The sequence below is a fragment of the Erpetoichthys calabaricus genome, chromosome 9 (assembly GCF_900747795.2).
Source record: "Erpetoichthys calabaricus chromosome 9, fErpCal1.3, whole genome shotgun sequence".
NCBI classification, from domain to species: Eukaryota; Metazoa; Chordata; class Cladistia; order Polypteriformes; family Polypteridae; genus Erpetoichthys; species Erpetoichthys calabaricus.
This window is the reverse complement of record NC_041402.2, coordinates 194950770-194973963: the sequence shown is the minus strand read 5'-3', so window position 1 is coordinate 194973963 and position 23194 is coordinate 194950770. Positions and strand designations below refer to the sequence as shown.

The 23194-nt window shown below is 44.2% G+C and overlaps 1 protein-coding gene across 1 annotated transcript in view; it reads right to left on the bottom strand.

The window, feature by feature from the left end:
• Positions 1–220: 220 nt before the first annotated feature.
• fbxw5 (F-box and WD repeat domain containing 5) overlaps positions 221–23194 on the bottom strand; it is a 36677-nt gene continuing 13703 nt past the window's right edge. Inside the window, exons 4-10 of the mRNA XM_028808760.2 lie at positions 20399–20573; positions 20167–20315; positions 19570–19899; positions 7857–8034; positions 7618–7765; positions 7322–7534; positions 221–953 (exon numbers count right to left, since the gene is read on the bottom strand). Of these exons, the coding sequence (XP_028664593.2) occupies positions 707–953; positions 7322–7534; positions 7618–7765; positions 7857–8034; positions 19570–19899; positions 20167–20315; positions 20399–20573 (1440 nt within the window). The 3' untranslated portion in view covers positions 221–706. The remainder of the gene's footprint in view (positions 954–7321; positions 7535–7617; positions 7766–7856; positions 8035–19569; positions 19900–20166; positions 20316–20398; positions 20574–23194) is intronic.

The window sequence follows — 23194 nt, the reverse complement described above, 5'->3', positions numbered from 1 at the left end:
GAGGTCCTTCGTCCAGCTGGACACCTCGGCATTCTGGGAAAACAGCAGACGTGAAAGACAAAGGCAGAGGTCAGGGCGGGCCACCACCTCGACACTCGGCTCATTTATTCAAAGGCCTTATGGGGACAACACTTTGCACAAATCAGCAGAACACGTAACTCAAACACGCGGTCGTGGTCGTCTTCCATTTCTCTTCTCGACTTTGGCCACAAGTCGTTATCCGACACCGATTTCTTTTTTGCTTTTAATGTTTCCGGAGTTCCTGTGTCGCCCTTCAGCACTCAAACAATCCCTTTGTCAACAAAAAAACAATAAAGTTCCTTCAAAAATAAAAGTGGAGACGAGGAAACGCAGGCAGAGCAACACGCTGGGCCGGTCTGAGGCCCCCAAAGACGCCAACCCGCTCCGACCCGATGCCCAAATGAGCGCGCCTTCATTTCCATTCTTCCTCAGAAGTAGGCCTTGTAGCTCGGGGCCACCGCAACAACTGTCACAGATGGGGACGTCTGCCCGCCCCCTTGTCCCTTTAGCAGGCCTCACTCAAAGGAGTGTAGAAGAGGACCGGCACGTCACCCCTTGTGATTCCACTTTCCCCTCCTTGCATTCCAGCTGAGATGCTAAGCCCACCAGGCCAGCCATCCCTGCAGCCCCCCCCCCCCCCCACACCCCCACCCCCACTAAACCAAAGCCCCAGACAGCTAGCTGGTCACTGCTTCACATTCATCAGCCAGGAGAAGAGCAGCTTGCGGGGCTGTGGACGCCTGGGCTGGGCAATGCGGACCACGCGAGGAGATCGCCACACCTTGATGGTGTAGTCGTCACTGGCAGTCAGCAGCAGCTCCTGATCCATCGGGCTGAAGGCCACAGAATTCACCACATCGTCGTGCTGCAGCTTGGCCAGGCAGATGTTGTAGTGACGGTCCCAGATGTAGCCGTGCTTGTCTTCTGCACCACTAGGGAGAGAAAGAAAAAAAAAAAAGGCGTCACTCGCTAAGACCACCCGACACAACACTTCTTTCAAAAGTGTCTACTCCGGCCTGCACTGACTGATATTGGGGGGCATTTTATAAATAAAATTGGGGCAACAGTTTAGTCTCGAGTAGAGGGGACTGTGTGGGGACCTCATCCAGGGACTCAGTTGATCCAGCAGAGGTGAATCAAGCACATGGGGCCACCTAGTGGAGACTAAAGGGAAGTGCATCTCAGACTGAAGCCAGGCAGCAGTTGCTCCTTCACGCAAAGGATTGTGGGAATCACAAACAAACTCTTCAGACATGGAGCTGTGGAAGAAACCATGAACGAGACGATGGGACAAGTGAGCTATGAGCGAAACAAACGAGTGACAACTGGACTGAGTGGCCTTGTCACGCTTGTCAAACGTCTTATGCAAAATATACAAAATGTCACTTTAACTAACCAGTGTGACAAAAACAACTTAAGTGAGTCTCAGCAGTAGCAAACGTTACGAGATTCAATTTCATTTGTTTTTAAAGTCAAACAACCCATTGAACCAATCAGAAGGGGACGTGTCACACATGCTCAGTCGGTCACACTTGACGTGTTTCAGACGGCGGACTAAGGCCCTGTGCAGATGGCGTACGTTTCAGGGCAGGTATCTGTAAAGTCACGCTTGCCACACAACGTTGGGAAGTTTTTACCGCGGACTCGCACCGTGCAGGACTGGACACGTCGGGTGAAGCTCCGGGCATAGGTGTGTGTCTTCTAGGGTTCTGCATTGTCGTCGCACGCCTTGTACCAGTGTAAGCACAGCTCCTCCCAGGGCCGTCTTAGTGCATGCATGGGCATGCTGGGCAGTTGCCTGGGGCCCCCACATTTTTTCTGATGCCTACGTATGTGCTCTACTTTGCCCGGGGAGCCTATGATGCTGTTCAGACGGCCCTGGCTTGTCCCTGTAACAAGAATCATAGCAGCAACCAGGCATGGAGCAGAGCTGTCACGCTGTGCCTCGTCTCAGTTAGGGGGTGACTGGTGTTACCAAACCCAGTTTGAGCCAATGGCGCATGTCCTGGAGTGTAAAACTGTCACACTTTCAAATTACAGACTTCTTAATATTAGATAGATAGATAGATAGATAGATAGATAGATAGATAGATAGATAGATAGATAGATAGATAGATAGATAGATAGATAGATAGATAGATAGATAGATAGATAGATAGATAGATAGATAGATAGATAGATAGATAGATACTTTAGGTTTTCATTTTGAATTTACAGAACTCTTACAGGGCAACTCGCATTACAAACGTCCTGTCTTGTATGTTATTCTTATACTGCGCCACTAATTTATAACTTTAACAGACCCGCTTCAGTCGGTTTATAACTTAATAGTCGAGGAGGTGGAAAACAGTGCAGGTGCCACAGACAGTTTAGAACTTCAGGAATGGAAATCACAGTGGAGGTGCGTAAAGAATAAAAGGCAAAGTCATTCATGTCACACGTCCCCGAGTCCCATGAGGTATTTCAACATAAATAATCACCGGACTTAAGGACAGAGTGACGATATCAGGGAGACACAAAGAGCGATGACACGGGAACTGAACTCTGTGACCAAGACACATCAGAAAGAAAGACGGGGAGGGAGAGGTCACTTCGTCTGGACGCCGGTGAATTCAAACTTCTACGTGACGCCAACTGCTAAATTAAAGGCCACCCAGGACTCCTCAGGTGGCTTCTCTGAAAGTGTACCCAGACTTTTCTACCTGCTTTATTTCCTACTGTATCTTCTTCTATTTGGTGTTTCTTACACTTTAATAAATGTCACATTGCCTTTGCATTTCTCATGGAGTGACTGAAATAAACATTAGGGCTCCTGGAGAGCGAAGGCTGCCGCTTTCTTGTTCACATGGATATCAAGGCACCTTAATAGAAGCACAAGAGCAGTCGAAGGACAACCTGCTGGTTGTTAAGTGGCATGTAGCTAAAGGGTGTTTAGCCTTCGTGTGACTCGGTGATACCCATGTGTGTGTTAGCGTTGGTGGCAGTGAGTGTGACCGGCGAGAGGCATCACTCACATGTACTCATGTGGAAGGGACCCTCTGTGGGATATTCTAGAGAGACTGGCAGGAGGGCACCACTCAGATGTAATTATGTGACTGAGTTAATCTTGAAGTGCTGGAGGAGGCCAGAGGATGACTTGTGTTCTCTTCTGTGTATTGCGGTGTGTTGACCCCCCCACCGCACACCAACCTACCTGGAAAAAGGGGGTCTCTCAAAAGGCAGGGTCTGTTAAAGCATTTATTGTATTGTATAGAGCAGGGGGTCTCCAACCTTTTTTCACCTGAGAGCTACTTTTACAAAATGAAAATGGCCGAGAGCGCCTCATGTTTTCTAACGTTTATTCATCCATCCATTCTCTTTTCCGCTTATTCGAGGTTGGGTCGCGGGGGCAGCAGCTTGAGCAGAGATGCCCAGGCTTCCCTCTCCCTGGCCACTACTCTGTAGCCGAGGATCGGACCGCCAAGGTCCCCCCACCCAACTCACACTGCGCCCGACCTCCTTGGCCCCTCCCATAGGTGGTGAGCCCATGGGAAGGGGGACCCACGTTGCCTCTTCAGGCTGTGCCCGGCCGAGCCCCATGGGTGCAGGCCCGGCCACCAGGCGCTCGCCATCGAGCCCCACCTCCAGAGGGGGGGCCCCGGTGACCCACGTCCGGGCAAGGGAAAATGTCGTCCAAAGTTTTTATTCATCATAGAAGGTTTATTTAACCGCTCTTTGTCTCATCCCTCACCTAGGACCAGTTTGCCTTGGGTGGCCCTACCAGGGGCATAAAGCCCCGGACAACAGAGCTCCTAGGATCATTGGGACACACAAACCCCTCCACCACGATAAGGTGGCGGTTAAAGGAGGGGACGTTTATTCTCATAGCTTATTTTTTTTTGTTCTTTATTTCGCTTTATACAATTTCTTGTACTAGGAACTTGTTAGCTTTCGCATACCCCTTGGGGTCAGAGCGCAGGGTCAGCCATTGTACAGTCAGCGCCTCTGGAGCAATTACAGGTTAAGGGTCTTGCTCAAGGACCCAGCAGGATCTCTTTTGGCAGTGACGGGGATTCGAACCGGCAGCCTTCTGGATACCAGCACAGATCCTTCAACCCAAACAAACTGAATACGCTTGGTTTGCCTGAACATTTACAAAAGGTTGGGGTCCACAACTCACATTTTGCATGATCACAAAAAAATATTCACCTGCAAGTGCATTTTGTACGTCTGTACGCATTTTCTCGTGTATCTCACAGCATTGAATTAAAACGTGAATGCTGACAAAACAAAACAATGCAATTCCAAATCCACAGATCGGACGTATTCATTTGTCATTTTGTCACATGTCACTTTACTCACAGGTCCAGTCGCATGTCTGATGTGTTTTTTTAGTTAGTCAGATGACTGGCACTGAGGTGTGTGGTGGAGTGGAGCCCCTCAGGTTCATTCTAATGGAGTCCTTTAAATGTTCGTCTGTCGGTCGTGTTCTGAACTTTGATTTCATGACATTCATGTCAGACTCAGAGAGGTATGGAGACCCAAACACAGCAGACATTTTCAGAGCCCATTGGTGAAGATTCTTATAGTCCTACTAAGCTCCAGAAATGCTGTTGAGACTTTAACTGCACATTATTTTGAAGGTTTACTAATATATAATATATAAAATCCAATGTCTCTCTGTATGTATGTCTGTCCACTTTTCACGAGAGAATTACTTCACGCATTTAGATCAGGTTTTTTTCTAGAATTTGCTTGAACATTCTGGCAGATTTTGCGACTTCTCTCATCGCGTTAAGAATCAGAGTTTACTTGTGGTGCCGATTTATTTGCACGAATTCGAGAAACACGCAGCAGGCCGAAGGTTGGGTGGCCTATCTCTTGATTCACTCGCCAGCTTCATGGCGTGGTCCTTAACCCCACTTAGCTAGTGCACGAGAGAACAATTTAATTCAACTTTGTTTGAGATTCTAAAATAAAAAAAGTGTTACTGAGGTATTGATGAGTTTGAGTCCGGATATTCTCTTAAGCGTATGCCACATTGAAAAGAGAGATTGCAGTTCAGATTGTGGATCGTGATATGATTTTTTTGGAAAGATCGCCCACCCCCTAATTTGACTAATCAAGTTTTCAAATTTATGTAGGATTCATTAACCCTTTGGTGAGTTACTTGGAAAGGGGGTGACGAGCCACCAGTAAGCTCGCGAGCGACGTGTTGGAGGCCCCCCTGGTATAGACTGAACAAGAAACAGACTTACCCAGCTTACGATAATAAAGTGCAAAATCATTCGATATTGGCGGGCATATTTAAAGAGATGTGCAAGAAAGGTCTTTTAGAGAATGGCGGAGTTAAAGCAGAAACCTTGAGAGCCTTATATGATGAGATATTGAGACGAGTGAGCAATTAGTTAAACAAGTGAGCTTGATGGCCTGAATGGTCTCCTCTCATGTGTCAGATTTTTTTATGTTCTAACAAGGCTCATCAAATTATAAAGATGGTCACACGTCATTCCTGAGGACTTATCAATGCAATTCTTTGTAGTCTGGTGGTATCACCCCATAGTTTAGACCAAGAGCCACCTTTACACAGTAAGGTCCATAAATATTTGTATAGAGACCACTTTTTTCTCATTTTGGTTTGAAATTGAATTTGAATTTGAATTTGAAATGAAACAACTCCGATGCAGTTGAAGTGCAGACTTTCAGCTTTAATTCAGTGGGGTGAACAAAACGATTGCATAAAAATGTGAGGCAACTAAAGCATTTTTTGAACACAATCCCTTCATTTCAGGGGCTCAAAAGTAATTGGACAATTGACTCAAAGGCTATTTCATGGGCAGGTGTGGTCAAGTCCGTCGTTATGTCCTTATCAATTAAACAGATAAAAGGCCTGGAGTTGATTTGAGGTGTGGTGCTTGCATGTGGAAGATTTTGCTGTGAACAGACAACATGCGGTCAAAGGAGCTCTCCATGCAGGTGACAAAAGCCATCCTTAAGCTGCGAAAACAGAAAAAAACCCATCGGAGAAATTGCTCCAATATTACGAGTGGCAAAATCTACAGTTTGGTCCATCCTGAGAAAGAAAGCAAGCACTGGTGAACTCAGCAACGTAAAAAGACCTGGACGTCCACGGAAGACAACAGTGGTGGATGATCACAGAATCATTTCCATGGTGAAGAGAAACCCCTTCACAACAGCCAACCAAGTGAACAACACTCTCCAGGGGGTAGGCGGGCGTATCGATATCCAAGTCTACCATAAAGAGAAGAAAGTAAATCCAGAGGGTGCACTGCAAGGTGCAAGACACTCATAAGCCTCAAGAATAGAAAGGCTAGATTGGACTTTGCTAAAGAACATCTAAAAAAGCCAGCACAGTTCTGGAAGAACATTCTTTGGACAGATGAAACCAAGATCAACCTCCACCAGAATGACGGCAAGAAAAAAGGATGGAGAAGGCGTGGAACAGCTCATTATCCAAAGCATAGCACATCATCTGTAAAACACGGTGGAGGGAGGCAGTGTGATGGCTGCCAGTGGCACTGGGACACTCGTGTTTATTGATGATGTGACACAGGACAGAAGCAGCTGAATGAATTCTGAGGTGTTCAGAGACATACTGTCTGCTCAAATCCAGCTAAATACAGCAGTCAAATTGATTCATGATACAGATGGACAATGACCCAAAACATACAGTCAAAGCAACCCAGGAGTTTATTAAAGCAAAGAAGTGGAACATTCTTGAATGGCCAAGTCAGTCACCTGATCTTCACCCAACTGAGCAGGCATTTCACTTGTTGAAGACTAAACTTCAGACAGAAAGGCCCACAAACAAACAGCAACCGAAAGCCGCTGTAGTAAAGGCCTGGCAGAGCATTAAAAAGGAGAAAACCCAACATCTGGTGATGTCCAGGAGTTCAGGACTTCAGGCTGTCATTGCCAGCAAAGGGTTTTCAACCAAGTATTAGAAATGAACATTTGATTTCCAGTTATTTAATTTGTCCAATTACTTTTGAGCCCCTGAAATGAAGGGATTGTGTTATAAAAATGCTTTAGTTGCCTCACATTTTTATGAATCGTTTTGTTCACCCCACTGAGTTAAAGCTGAAAGTCTGCACTTCAACTTCATCAGAGTTGTTTAATTTCAAATTCATTGTGGTGATGTACAGAACCAAAATTAGAAAAAAGTCATCTCTGTCCAAATATTTATGGACCTAACTGTAATTCCTCAGCTGTCATGATAAAAAGAAGACCCTGTTGCAGTCTTCAGAACGATCTACAGTACACTCGGATGGATAAGAAGTGGTCCCAAAACAATGGTTACCTTGCAACAAAGTCCCTGCTAACATCAAGAAAAATGAAGAAGCATTCGTCATTGGGCGTATAGGCACGATGAGCTCGAAGGCACTGCCTCTCCTCTTGCATAGTCTTCAGATCCAACACATGCATATCAATCTCTTCTGCGATGGGAGGTGGGGACATCGGGTCTGATATGACATAGCCAGTCGGCCATGCCCTGCTGTTCACGTACAGGTACCTGATAAAGAGACGAGGACAGGACTGAAATGCAGACAAATACTGGAATGTCAAGTAGGGCTAGGGAAGGAGAGGTAAACATACCTGTGGTCAGGAGAAAGGCCCATGCCAATGATATGACCGTGGATGTCAATCACATGGTCTAGTGAATCAAAAAACTCCTCTGTACTGCGTTCCTTCCCCAGAACTGGTCCAGAGGTGGTCATCTGATCAGGGAGGATGCGTTTAATTCCTGCGAGACATAAAGACGGACCAAGATGAGAATCGTAAGAGTCCGAGATTCATAAACCAGATTTGGTAAAAGAAAAAAACACAGGCCCTACCTATCTGGTGTGGTGAGTAGGTCAGGCTACCCATGGTGAAGATGAGGTACTTCTTAGGCTCCTGCACCTCGCTGGGAATCAAGAGCTCAGGCTCAGCAGGCCGTGTGCGAGTCTTTCCCAGATATTCGGCCACTTTGGCCTCTAACAGATGTTCATTGATCACAGGTGGATGTCGGCCCTTGAAAGAAACAGCAAAAACCATCAGTTCATTGGGAGGCACTGTTTAATCCCACAGGTTCAGTCAATCCAGCAGTACACAAACCTGCAGGAGTCGCCTCTTAGCTCAAGCAATCATCTCGTACTTTTTGAAGCATCTTTTTGACAAGATGTGATTTGATCTAACCCTGCACTGAAGAAGAAAACCATTGACCTCCCATCATTTCAATTTCAAACCACCTGCTCCCATTTAAACCTTAAAAGCTTCTCTAAGCCAATCCCACATCAACATATTGCATGACCTTCAGTCTTGTCAGAAATGATTTGCTCCTAAATGCTGATGTGAAGCTCAGAGGTTGCTCTTCATCCACACTGATCACACAACTGAAAGATCACATGATTAACAGGGACCTGGAACTCCCTGAGGAATGTTTCCAGCACCTTGTTGAATCTGTGCCATGAAGAATTATGGCAGTTCTGAAGGCAAAAAGCAAAAGGGGGTCCCACCCTGGTAGTAGCAAGGTGTCCCTAATAAAGTGGCTGCTGAGTGTTCCTTTGTAAAAGTGACAATGACAATAAAGATCTATCTATCTGTCTATAAATATTTTTGAACAATGTCTTTGAAATTTCAAAGCAGGAACACCCATAGGCTAGCTAGCCTGAGGGAATGCATGTGGTTGAAATAAACGACTAGGAACAGGCTGGCAGGTGGCACGGGGGTGGATTTGGGACACAGATTACGCACCCACTGGTACAAGAGGTGTGTCAAAGACCATTAGAATTTGATAAATTGGAGGCTTGTGGGTCTCTCTGTCTCTCTCCATTAATGCAAATGTCATCCCAGACCACAGACCAGAGACCACTCAATATACAATGACAGAGAGGCACCTGGGAGTCTAAGCAAGATGAACCGATTATTATCCAAGTTGTATTAATATTATTTTGTCCATGTCCATTTTTACTTTGCTTATACTTGGGGCACAATTGGGAACCTGAAGTTTATCTATGAAGAAAAATCATAACTAGGAAAAGAAAATCCAAGCACGTCTCTCCAGTTCTGATGTCACTACACTGGTGACCTGTGTCACATTTAGAATTGACTTTAAAATCCTGCGTATGGTTTACAAAGCCGTCAATAATCTGCTCCATCCTGCCCGTCACCTTACACTCCAAATCGTAACCTTAGATCTTCAAATGAAGGTCTGCTTAGAATTCTAAGAGCTAAACTTAAAAGAAGTGGCGAGGCGGCCTTCTGCTGTTATGTACCTCAAATCTGGAATACGAGTTTACTGATAGAAATTCGCCAGGCTAATACGGTGGAGCACTTTAACTCTTTCAGGGCTGATATCGACTTTTGTGAATTTCCCATTGGGATTAATAAAGTATTTATCTTTTGTCAAAAGGAGGAGTTGACGATGGTAATCGACTGTAAACTATGACAAAACTGTTATGTTTTAGTTGGACTCTCGTTGTTAGAAACAAATTTAGATTCATTGGTTTGACCAAGATTTCCTGCGCGCGCATGAGTAGCAAGGCGCAAACAATGGCCAAAATGGCACTGACATCTGGCGAGTGATCAAAGCGAATGCGGAAAGCAGAACACTCCGTGGACGACATTTTGCCTATTATCTCTGAACTGGACTTTGACTTGTCAGACTCAGATTTTGATACAAGTGATTGAAAACGAATGTGAGGTTCCAGCTTCATCTGATTGACAGAAGGCCAGAGGTCCACATGACCCATCGTCTAATTCTTCCACATGGAGACTGAGTATTATGACGACTGATTGAGATCATTGATGTTGGGTAGAATGCCCAGTGGGGGCTGGGTGGGTGGTCTCGTGGCCTGGGACCCCTGCAGATTTTGTTTTTTTTTTTCCTCCAGCCATCTGGAGTTTCTTTTTTTTGTTTTTTCTCTCCTCCCTGCCCTCCCATTGGACCTTACTTTTATTCTATGTTAATTAGTATTGCCTAATTTTATTTTAATATTTTTTTCTTTCTTCATCTTGTAAAGCACTTTGAGTTCCATCATTTGCATGAAAAAGTGCTCTAGAAAATAAATGTTGTTGTTGTTAACTTTCACTCCAGTTTGGTCTGGTACTCCATCTTCTTGCCTGAGGTTATTGATATGAAGGGGGTATAAACATATGAGGCTGTAGCTGGGATTTGGGGTATTCTGTTAAAGTCTACATAGTAAATGGTCTAAAAGAGAAACCAGGGTCACTCCAGGACCATCCCACGACTTAACTGCCAGGCAGTCCTCTGTACTCATCTGGTGCTGATGTAACAAGTAAGCCCGTGATTCGCTAGCGAATCGTAAATCCAAGAATGGCAATCAGTTTCTGTTCCATCCGATATTTGGATGGATGACATATCATGGAGGGTGGGTGCGTCTGGGGAAATGTCACTTAATTAAATAAGCATATCTGTACTAAAGTGGTTTCGTTTTGTGGAGACGTGATTCCGTTGCCTTTGCTGACACTGACTACTGGCAGAGTGGAGCACAGCAAGTTTAGTGTACAGGCTGTGGTGTTCGTGTGCCAGCCACCGAGTCTGGGAAGCCGCTGGGTTAGAGTCTGTGACCGTTATGTGATCTATATTACTGGCACAGTGGATTAGAGTAAGTGTAGTGTACAGGTTGTGTTGTTTGGGCGCCACCTACTGACTCTGGGAAGCCGCCACGTTTGACTCTGGGGCGGGCGCCACTGCGCAGTACGTTGTGTTATTTGGGCGCCACCTACTGACTCTGGGAAGCCGCCGCGTTTTGGAAAGCCGCTGCGTTTGACTCTGGACTCTGGGGTGGGCGCCAAAGCCGCAGTGTGCATGCGCCTCGGTGCGTCCGCCGTGCATATATTAACTGTGGTTTAGTAAGATAGATGTTTGCTGGCGTGAGGCTTTCTGCCTCCAGTTCCTCGTTGTGTATGATGTTGTCATTATGCCACTTATTACGCAAAAACACATGCAAATCTCATTTTACTATCAGTTTCACTAATCTGTGTGTGAAATGAAACCCTGCAGTTTCGTTTATCACTAATAGACACTCACAAAATGTGTGGGCTGCTTTAGGGATCTTCAAACGAAGACAGCAATGTGACTCAAAATGCAACACCATAACCTGTTGACAATGCAGAATCGCCTTTGCCAAAAAGCACCGCAGCTGGCAGTCGATTCCCTGAAATGAACTTGGCCGCAGAGAAAAACTCATTCTGTCACTTAAATGCAATGTCACCAATGTTCCCCCACCAACTCTCTGTATCAGTAGTCTGTTAGCTTGAATGACTGCTGGATCCACTCGTTAATGTACTTTCTCCACCATCCCCTCTTTATGTCTGAACCTCCAGGAAGTCCTAACTATGATCTCCTCACAATCCTAAAGACCCAACGGTGCCATGTTAAAGAAACACTTGGCGTGGTGATGCCCCCGCTTGAGTGCTCTCCTCCAGGCTATACCAATGAAGTTCATGTGGCTGTAACATGGATATATTTTGCATTTTAAATTTTATTTGTGCATCTTACTCTATTGCACCTTGAGTATGGGAAAGGCGCTATATAACTAGAATGTATTACTATTATCATTAATTTTGTACTGCACTGTCTCCACTGTAATGCCGATAATCACCTGATGAAGTTCACAGAAGACAAAGACCAGGAGTAAAGGGGCGTGGCCACACTGCGCTGGGGTACATGTGACCCGTGCCGTGCTTCTCAAGTTCAGTCCCAGGGCCCCCAGTGTGGCAGCAGATGTTTGTGATACACCATTTTTTTCTTTTAATCGGTGTAATGGATACAAATCATAAATATTGAACTACAGACACAATATTGATAACAAGCGGCAATCTGCCTCAATTATAGGTTTTTGTTCCAGCAGACTGCAAAGGTCTCTGAAAGGCAATTTAGCTAAATACATTTGTGCAGTCTCTCCTTCACGTGACCAATAATTTACAACTTGATTGCATTTGTGCATTTTATTTCTTGTTATCCAAGTAATTTATGGTCCACTTAGTTTAAATCCGATCAGACAATTTACAACTTAACTGTGAAAGAACTGGAGACAGCAAGAGACTGCAGAGCTAAATACGAGGAAAAGCTTTTAGGCGCCGCCATCCATCACCAGGATGGCTAGCCAATCACGTGTGTTTAACAACACAATGCCCAGAAGCCCATGTGACCATCTGACAATGACGGCTTGTCCAAAAGACCAGAGAGTGAGGTCAGAGCCAGAGATCCCTTTATATCTCAGCTTCACACATCGCATCACTGTTCATAGCTGCCTCCCTGGCGTGCTACGCCATGCAACTGCATCAAAGCAATAATCTTCCCCCAATATGTCGCTACTGCTCCAAAGCATTCAGACGGGGTGGGCCGTGTGTTTCTGGGTCCCTGCAAACTCCCAAACGTGCCTCACTTTGCACCGCATCGCTCTTCTTATTTTGCGTAAAGGTTACAACTCTTGTTGTGTGCGGGGAACGCAAGACACGAAAGTGGCCCACGGCCTACATCGTACACTGGCCACAAAACACAAACTCCTCCAGTGGGGCAGCAGCTACTGTCCAATATACAGAAACTGTAGCAGTCAGCTGCCGAGGGCGCTTACTGATCAGGTGGACCTTGCTACTGGAATGACAGTGGAATTTGAAGAAGCATCCCTTATGTTCCACAGCTTTCTAGAATGGGCAGGCCTCAGATCCCCAAAGGAGGTAGAGAGTTTGCTGGTTTGGAGTAAAACAATAAAACGCACCTACTTGAATAAAAGGCCCAAACTGCTCACCCTGTGTGATGTCTCTTGTGTCGCTCCCACCTTAATGCTTCTTATGTTGAAATAAATGCTTGAAAATAGATCACTCTGTGTGTAATGAATCTATATACAGTAATCCCCTGCAACATCGCGGATGTATATTAATATTATTATTATTACTAGGGGGCTCTGCCCCCTGCTCGCCCACCCCCGGGTTTGGTTTACCGGATAAACAATTTAAAGAGAGATTGTTATTTTCATGGGAATTGTTACATATGCATTATTTTCATTTTTACTTTAAAACTTTTGTAAAAACAATATCTGTCCTTTATTTTCTGCCCCGGGCGTGGTTACATCTCTTTCTCACGGCACTTATAACGCTGCTCATGTTGTGAAAGGGGGGATCTGAACGCACGCTAAAGAGTCTCGCTGCTGCTGGCCAGCTGTGTGTTGTGCTTGTCGCACTTTGTGTCAATCACTTAAAAGCCTGTACAGAAGCTGTCCTTTTGTCACTTTGCGTCTCTGCCACTCGCTTTGTGAAGGGTGGGGGCGCTGGACGCATGCTAAGCAGAAGTGGACGGATCAGCTACTGGCTTTGTGCTGCTTCTGCTTGTCGCTCATTTAAAAGCATGTACAGCAGCTGTTCTTCTGTCTCACTGCCTTGTCTTGTGTGACGTTGAAATGTTTTATAATAGAGAGATGTTACTCATACCCTTAGCCCGACATCCACATATCATGTGTTTACAAAGTGTGTTTTAATACAGTTGTGCTTGAAAGTTTGTGAACCCTTTAGAATTTTCTATATATTTCTGCATAAATATGACCTAAAACATCATCAGATTTTCACTCAAGTCCTTAAAGTAGATAAAGAGAAACCAGTTAAACAAATGAGACAAAATTATAATACTTGGTCATTTATTTATTGAGGAAAATGATTGAATATTACATATTTGAGTGGCAAAAGTATGTGAACCTTTGCTTTCAGTATCTGGTGTGACCCCCCTGTGCAGCAATAACTGCAACTAAACGTTTCCGGTAACCGTTGATCAGTCCTGCACACCGGCTTGGAGGAATTTGAGCCCATTACTCCGTACAGAACAGCTTCAACTCTGGGATGTTGGCGAGTTTCCTCACATTAACTGCTCACTTCAGGTCCTTCCACAACATTTCGATTGGATTAAGGTCAGGACTTGGCCATTCCAAAACATTAACTTTATTCTTCTTTAATCATCCTTTGGTAGAACGACTTGTGTACTTAGGGTCATTGTCTTGCTGCGTGACTCACCTTCTCTTGAGATTCAGTTCATGGACAGATGTCCTGACATTTTCCTTTAGAATTCTAGGATATAATTCAGAATTCATTGTTCCATCAATGAAGGCAAGCCGTCCTGGCCCAGATGCAGCAAAACAGGCCCAAACCATGATATCATCCCATCTGTGAAACATGGTGGTGGTAGTAAGGTTCTTATGCTGGAATGCAGTGTTTTCCTTTCTCCAAACATAATGCTTTTCACTTAAACCAAAAAGTTCTATTTTGGTCTCATCCGTCCACAAAACATTCTTCCAAAAGCCTTCTGGTTTGTCCACGTGATCTTTAGCAAACTGCAGACGAGCAGCAATGTTTTTTTTTTTTGGAGAGCAGTGGCTTTCTCCTTGCAACCCTGCCATACACACCATTGCTGTTCAGTGTTCTCCTGGTGGTGGACTCATGAACGTGAACATTAGCCAATGTGAGAGAGGCCTTCAGTTTCTTAGAAGTTACCCTGGGGTCCTTTGTGACCTCGCCAACTATTACACGCCTTGCTCTTGGAGTGATCTTTGTTGGTCGACCACTCCTGGGGAGGGTAACAATGGTCTTGAATTTCCTCCATTTGTACACAATCTGTCTGACTGTGGATTGTTGGAGACCAAACTCTTTAGAGATGGTTTTGTAAGCTTTTCCAGCCTGATGAGCATCAACAACTTTTTTTGTGAGGTCCTCAGAAATCTCCTTTGTTCGTGCCATGATACACTTCCACACACGTGTTGTGAAGAGCAGACTTTGATAAATCCGTTCTTTAAATAACACAGGGTGTCCACTCACACCTGACTTCAATCAATGGGATGACAAACACCGGACTCGAATTTCACCTTCAAACTAACTGATGATCCTAGAGCTTCACATACTTTTGCCAATCACAAATATGTAATATTCAATCATTTTCTTCAATAAATAAATGACCAAGTATAATATTTTTGTCTCATTTGTTTAACTGGTTTCTCTTTATCTACTTTTAGGACTTGAGTGAAAATCTGATGATGTTTTAGGTCATATTTATGCAGAAATATAGAAAATTCTAAAGGGTTCACAAACTTTCAAGCACAACTGTAAGCTGACATGTGTTTAAAGCGTGTGGGATGGGTATTTTAAGGCTTAAGACAGCATTTCTCAACCTTTAAGTATTTGCGACCCGAGTTTTCATAACAGTTTTAATCGTGCCCCTTCTAATGTTTTTTTGAAAGGAGCCCACTAATACCAATTTGATCTTTTTTGGTTCCTGCCTTGTGCCCTGTGTTGGCTGGGATTGGCTCCAGCAGACCCCCGTGACCCTGTGTTCGGATTCAACAGGTTGGATAATGGATGGATATATCATAGATGCATATTTTATTATACCTACTTAACTTTTATCGACATTTATCTAACTCTATATTTATTTTTCTAGTATCAGAATATAGTTTAAGTTCATTTGTTTTGGTTTCAATAGATGGATTTTTCATATTTTCGATTCTTGTTTTCTTTTTTTCACATCTTCACGCCCCCCTAGGGGGGCTGGCTGCACAGTTTGAGAACCACTGGCTTAAGCTATAAAAAAAAATTTATACGGTATTTCTATATCGCGGATTTTCACCTATCGCTGATGGGTCTGGGACGTAACTTCCGCGATAGGGTGGGGGATCACTGTAATATACAAGTTTCACTTTTTGAATTGAATTGCTGAAATAAATTAACTTTTCGATGATGTTCTGATTTATTGAGATGCGCCTGTATTTGCTTATTTTATTCAGTTCATGTGGACTGAGAACAAAAAGCCCAGAAATGGGATGCCCCTTGCACCACCTCTTGATGCTACTTGTTCACTTGGCTTTATGTAGTTTGGTCACATTTAGGGTGTGGACATGAAGACATCAAATGCCCTCCATTATGTGATGTGCTGAAAAGCAATGAAATATTTGATTTAATTAAGACATGGAAAAGATGTGTCAAATTAAATGCACAACATGAACATGCATTGTTTTTCAGTGTATTTTACACGTTAGATTGCATTTATAGTCTTCTGTATGTTGCAGGTTGATTACCCCATGTGAGTGAGAATTTCACTGTACTCTGTAATGCATGTCAGCAAGGACCCTGTAAACTGAAATGAAATAAGATGAGTAGCTAGCAACAGCCCGTTACCCATCATACCACACTGCACCTGATGTCAATGCTAAACTCTACATCAGGGGTCCCCAGCTCCGGTCCTGGAGGGCCACAGTGGCTGCAGGTTTTCACTCTGACCCTTTTTTTAATCAGTGACCTGTTTTTGCTGCTAATTAATTGACTTTTTTTTTTTTTTTTTAAGATTTGTTCCCCTGACGGGCAGCATGGTGGCGCAGTGGTAGCACTGCTGCCTCATAGTAAGGAGACCTGGGTTCGCTTCGCGCTTCTCTGCGTGGGTTATCTCCGGGTGCTTCGGTTTCCTCCCACAGTCCAAAGAAGTGCATTGGCGATAATAAATTGTCCCTAGTGTGTGCCCTGAGGTGGGTTGGCACCCTTGGCTGGCTGGGACTGGCTCCAGCTAGACCCCCGTGACCCTGTGTTAGGATATAGCGGGTTGGACAATGACTGAATGTTCCCCATACGTTCTTTATTGTTCCTCTGAATTGCTTCATTTCTATCCGTAAATGGCATCCAAACAGAAATGTGAAGCGAGGGAGCCAACAGCAGACCAGCTAACTCAGGGCCTCAAACTCCAACCAGTTGAGTCATTAGGCGCCGAGTCTTGTCATTAATTAAACTTGTTCTTTATTTCCACGGCTCGTTGCTGCTCTCATTGTGTAATGGCAGACATTTCTGAAATGGTTGATTTCCTCTTTTCTAAGAGCACCAAGGACCTGAGCAGATCAGCATTCCTGAGACCGTCGCCTTTCTTTATTTTCAGATATTGTATGATGGACACAGTGTGCTGGTCATGTTTTGTATCTCGTTATTGCTGGGTTGATAAACACTGGTCTACAAAAAAAAAAATTTTTCTTTGCTACTGGGAACTTCAGAGCAGCTCTCTATTAAGTTTTTTACACCGATTTCATATATGAAATTGGAAATTAAGCTGGCACATCAGATTTTTGAGATACACATTGTTGCCGTTTTCACCCTTTTGAATATCAACATATCAACACAATATCTAGAGGGACGGCACGGTGGTAGTGCTGCTGCCTCGCAGTTAGAAGACCCGTCTGTGTTCACTTCCCCAGTCCTCCCTGCGTGGAGTTTGCATGTTCTCCCCGTGTCTGCATGGGTTTCCTCCCACAGTCCAAAGACATACAGGTGAGGTGCATTGGTGATCTTAAATTGTCCCTAGTGCTTGGTGTGTGTGCCCAGTGGTTGGCTGGCACCCTGCCCAGGGTTTGTTCCTGTCTTGCACCCTGTGCTGACTGGGATTGGCTCCAGCAGACACCCCTGTGACCCTGTATTAGAATATAGCGGTTAGGACAATGACTGACTGACAATATCTAGAGTCTGAACTCTGTCCCACCAAAATTGTTTGAATGTGTTTAAATGTGAAATATGAATGCGAAAATAAACCCGAAGACGATACCAGAGACACTTTAAAAAATGTTTATGTCAATTTACCTCAATATAAAAGTGAGGTCATTTATGTTAGGTAGAATGCCCAGAGGGGACTGGGTGGTCTCGTGGCCTGGAACCCCTGCAGATTTTATTTTTTTCTCCAGCCGTCTGGAGTTTTTTTTTTTTTTTTTTTTTCTGTCCCCTCTGGCCATCGGACCTTACTCTTTTTCTTTGTTAACTAATGTCTTATTTTAATTTCTTATTTTCTCTTTTATTTCTCTTTTCTTCATTATGTAAAGCACTCTGAGCTACTTTTTTGTATGAAAATGTGCTATAGAAATAAATGCTGTTGTTGTGTGCTCAAAATTGTCTGAGGCGCTCGCTTTTGCGCTTGTACTGCACATCCGTCTCTCATTGCATGGACCAACAGTAGTCACCCATCATTCTCCGAGTAAATTCCCCCCCCCCCCCCCCCCCGATATCGGTTTTCTTGATGAAATCTTTCCCCGTGCTCATCTCTGACATTGCTTAGATTTGGAGGAGATGAGAGTGTAAAAAATGACATCTTCAGTGACACTCTGGCTCCCTTAAGCTAATATACGTTCAGCAGGTTCTCCACAAGCTCAGTATAATTCTCTGGTCTGTGCCTGTCAAGAAAATTCTGGACAACCTGCACGAATGAGGGCACTGATTCAGTGGGCTTCCGTTTCCTTTTGAACTCCTCGTCAAACATCAGTTCATGGATTTCAGGGCCAACAAAAACACCTTCCTACATTTTGGCTTCACTTTTCTCAAGACCAAACTTATTTCTTAACTGTTGAAACACAACGCCTTTACTGTCCAGTCACTCTAGTTGTCCAAGACCTGGAACGTCATAACTAAAAAACGGGATGTGCTGCTGGACGAAAACGGTTTTCAGATTTGGAGTCAGCAAGTGAAATTTGTTAAAGTACAGGTGAAAGAATCCCAGTAGCAAAATGCTTGTTGACCAGCGTTATTAAGGAAAAAAACAATTAAGGGGTCTGGCCCTTCAAGAGCAAGTCAGGTCAAGTCGGGGAGCAGGCACTGGTGCAGTGTGTTGCTGCACCCACTGCACGACAAAACAACTAAGGATCCCGGCTTGCAACCCCCCCAGGCAGACACGCAGTCCAGTCCCACCAGTCCGGAAATGACCCTCTATCTACCGCAGCCAGGTGTTACGTGGGCGACCCCTTGGCCTGGTCCAGCCACTCGGGTCCCCAACAATAAGGATCTTACGAGCCGGATCACCCTCGGGGAAACGCTCCACATGGCCATAGTGCCATAACGGACGCTCCCTCACAAAGCAGGTCATGTGCCTCATTCGGGACTCCATGAGCAACACAAAGTCAAACCAGCGGTACCCAAGGATTTTCCGGAGAGACACAGTACCAAAGGAGTCCAGTCTTAGTCTCAGGTCACTGGATAGCGTCCATGTCTCACAAACTGGGAGCACCGGGACTCTAAAGACTTGGACCTTCATCCTTGTGCAGAGATATCAGAAGCGCCACACACTCCTTTTTCAGCAACCTCATGACCCCCTGCAGGCTCTCCCAATCCATCTACTGACTTCACAGGAAGAGTCACCAGACACATGAATGTCAGTAAACCTCTCAACGACGAGGTTGACACTCTCTCTGCCAACAGACACACTGCTGATGGCCGTGCTCAAGAGGTCATTAAAAGGCCTGGATTTTTGGTTTTTATCAGGACCCTCACAAGCCCAGACACTCAAACTCCTCGCTCAGTCTTTTGAGACCCTCCATTGACTCTGTGAAGATCACAGCATCGTCAGCAAAGTCAAGATCCGTGAAGATCCTTCAAGAGCAAGTCCATTAAAATGAATTCAAAAGAAGTTAATTCGCAGCACAAACGGATCACTGAGTAGGAAAAGGGTTAAAATGAAAACCTGCAGGCATTGGGACCCTCCAGGACCGGAGTTGGGGACCCCCTGCTCTACATATTCACCCTGTTTTTTTCAGCTTAATGCAATACCTGGTAAATGTCATCAAGCAACTCTTCCAAGCCTGGCCCGAGGTTGGGGTTACCCACATCAGTGCTCTTCCTGCCTTCGCTCCCACTTGCTGCCTCATCCTCGCTATCACTGCCCAGGTCAAAGACATGGGGCACAGAGCAGGTCTGAGAAGTCCTTGTCAATGCAGCAGCTACTTCTGCTGCAGCTCGCTGCTCCTCATAATTCAAGATGAGATCTGGCGAGTCGTGTCTCCGGCAGTCTGCCACCATGACAGTGCGAATCGTACTGGCATTGAGGTTCTGGAATTTGAATAGCCGCTTCACAACGTTCACATTCTCAGATTCTACATCCTGCAAACAAAACAAAAGATGACATCATCATATATTGTCTTCACCAGACAAGAGTGTTTAGAGTGGCTCAGCATGTGATTTAAGGACTAGTCCTGCCGACAATGGGCAACGCCACCATCCTGAAACCTACCATAACCTGCCATCTCATGGAGTGTCAGAAGCAGCCATCTCTGAGATACAGCAAAGGTTCAGTGGGAAGGGCGGACACTCGGCAGGCAGCACTGAGCAGCTTGACCGCTTTAGGGCCAGTTTGTTTTTCCTATTTACCTGGAATGCTTTGTTCAGCCAGAGAACTGAGCAGGATGTCATGTTTCCAATCCAGTGCAGCTTCCCTGAGATCAGGTGAGTCTCATTCAGCCAGCATCCAAACACATCATACGGTTTGTTCCTGACCCGTGAAAGAAGTGTGAAGTCATCTGCAACCAAAACATTTCACTTATGAAAACTCTGAGCGCTAAAAAAAAGAGGAAGGTGGCGGGTCAAGGTGGAGGCTGCTTACCCAGGCTGATGACCGCAATCTCCCCTGAGGAGGCCTGCTGAGGCCCAATGTAGACACCTGAAACTAGCAAAAGGGTATCATCTGCATTGAACTGGGAGAACTGGGTGTAGCCCCAGTTAAACCTGCGCATGCTGGAGCTGTGGAGGAGTGATATCTCAGGGTCATTATTCCACACCTGCAGCAGAAACAACATACATTCGTGAGTAAATGTACCCCGAGAACACCAAAAAACAATGTTTTTACATGCTCTACAATGTCTTTTGTTGTTGTTCTTTCGGCTGCGCTCGTTAGGGGTTGCCACAGTGGATCATCTTCTTCCATATCTTCCTGTCCTCATCATCTTGCTCTGTCACACCAATCAACTGCATGTCCTCTCTCACCACATCCATAAACCTTCTCTTAGGCCTTCCTCCTCTTCCCTGGCAGCTCTATCCTTAGCACCCTTCTCTCTCCTCTGCACATGTCCACACCAACGCAATCTCGCCTCTCTGACTTTGTCTCCCACCCGTCCAACTTGAGCCGACCCTCTAATGTCCTCATTTCTAATCTTGTCCATCCTCGTCACACCAAATGCAAATCTTAACAAATTTAACTCTGACACCTCCAGCTCTGTCTCCTGTGCCACCGTCACTAACCCATAACACATAGCTGGTCTCACTACCGTTCTGTAGACCTTCCCTTTCACTCTTGCTGATAACCGTCTGTCACAAATCACTCTTGACACTCTTCTCCACCCATAATACCTCCCAGCTAAAAACACACACTCGTGACATTTTCACTCAGAATGTTCACCGTGACAATTCAAGAGAAGACAACAAACTTCACCATGGACTGCAGAACTGTGGATTACATTTGGAATACTGTATTTGGTGTTAGAGCATTAGAAGGATTTAGACGAGAACAGGCCATTCAGCCGACAAAGCTTGCCGGTCCTTAGTTCTTCTGAAACAACATCAAGTCAAGCTTTGAAAGTCCCTAAAGTCCTCCTGTTCACCACACTACTTGGTCACTTATCCCATGGGTCTGTGGTTCTCTGTGTGAAAAAAAAAAGTCCCAATGTGTGTGAAATTTCCCCTTAAGTTTCTAGCGGTGTCCTCGTGTTCTTGATGAACTCATTTTAAAGTCACCGTCTCAATCCACTGTACTACTTCCGTTTATAATTTTTAACTCTTCAGTCAGGTCTCCTCTCCTCTTGTTTAAACTGTAAAGGCTCAGCTCTTTTAATTTTTCCTCACAAGTCTTCTCCTGTAGCCCTGAATCAGCTTAGCCGCTTTTTTCTGGACCTTCTCTAGTGCTGCTATGTCTTTTGTAGCCTGGAGACCCAAACTGCACACCGTACTCCAGATGAGGCCTCACCAGTGGGTTATAAAGCTTGAGCAGAACCTCCGGTGACATATATATATATATATATATATATATATATATATAATATATATATATATATATATATATATATATATATATATATATATATATTATATATATATATTAATATATATATATATATATATATATATATATATATATATATATATATTAATTATATATATATATATATATATGTTATATATATATATATATATATATATATATATATATATTAATTATATATATATATATATATATGTTATATATATATATATATATATATATATATATATATATATATATATATATATATATATATATATATATATATATATATATACATATATACATACTAATAAAAGGCAAAGCCCTGACTGACTGACTGACTGACTCACTCATCACTAATTCTCCAACTTCCCGTGTAGGTAGAAGGCTGAAATTTGGCAGGCTCATTCCTTACAGCTTACTTACAAAAGTCAGGCAGGTTTCATTTCGAAATTCTACGCGTAATGGTCATAACTGGAACCTGTTTTTTGTCCATATACTCTAATGGAGGAGGCGGAGTCACGTATCGCGTCATCACGCCTCCTACGTAATCACGTGAACTGAAAACAAGGAAGAGATTTACAGCACGAGTCAAACGCGGGAACGAAGGTAAACGATGTTAATTGTTAAGTGTCTTAATACTGTGTAAGCATACATATTAACACATGTGCAATTAAACGTGTGCATTTACGGGGTGATTTCTCAGGCTTAAAAGCTCGCCTTTTATTAAAAAGGTGAATGCAAACTGTTTTCATTCTGAAGGGCACAAACCACGTTAGATTTCATGCTCAAGAGTAAGCTCAGCACACAGCTTGGTCATATTACAACCGGAGGGGCGAACTGACAACGTGGTATACAAAGAGATCCTTAACAAATAATTATTGATTCATTTTCCCTCAGTTTAAAAAGGTTTACTTTTCTTCTTAATAAAAATTTTAAAGCAGTACTTCGCCGCTGCGAAGCGCGGGTATTTTGATATCAAAATATATCGCGTCATCACGCCTCCCACATAAGCACGTGAACTGACCCGCTGCCGTTTGCAATGCCATATTCGCGAGATACAAGTTTAATGAGAAGACACGAGGTATAAACGACAGTTTGGATCACTTTGTAACAGAGTTAAAATTGCTGTAGCGAGAAACTTTTAACTTCCGGGTCTTAGCTAACATTAAATAAACCCGTGGACATCACAACATCACACAAGAGAGCAGCTCACGTGAAGTGACTGAACGCAGCAGGAGTGATCACTTCGATGAATCAAACCTGTTCAAAAAACACATTACACAATTGATAAGGTACGAAAACAATATGAAACCGATTGTGGATTTGCGTACAGCCACTGAAACTTTGTGACGGCACGAGACTTCAGGTCACGTGTCTGCA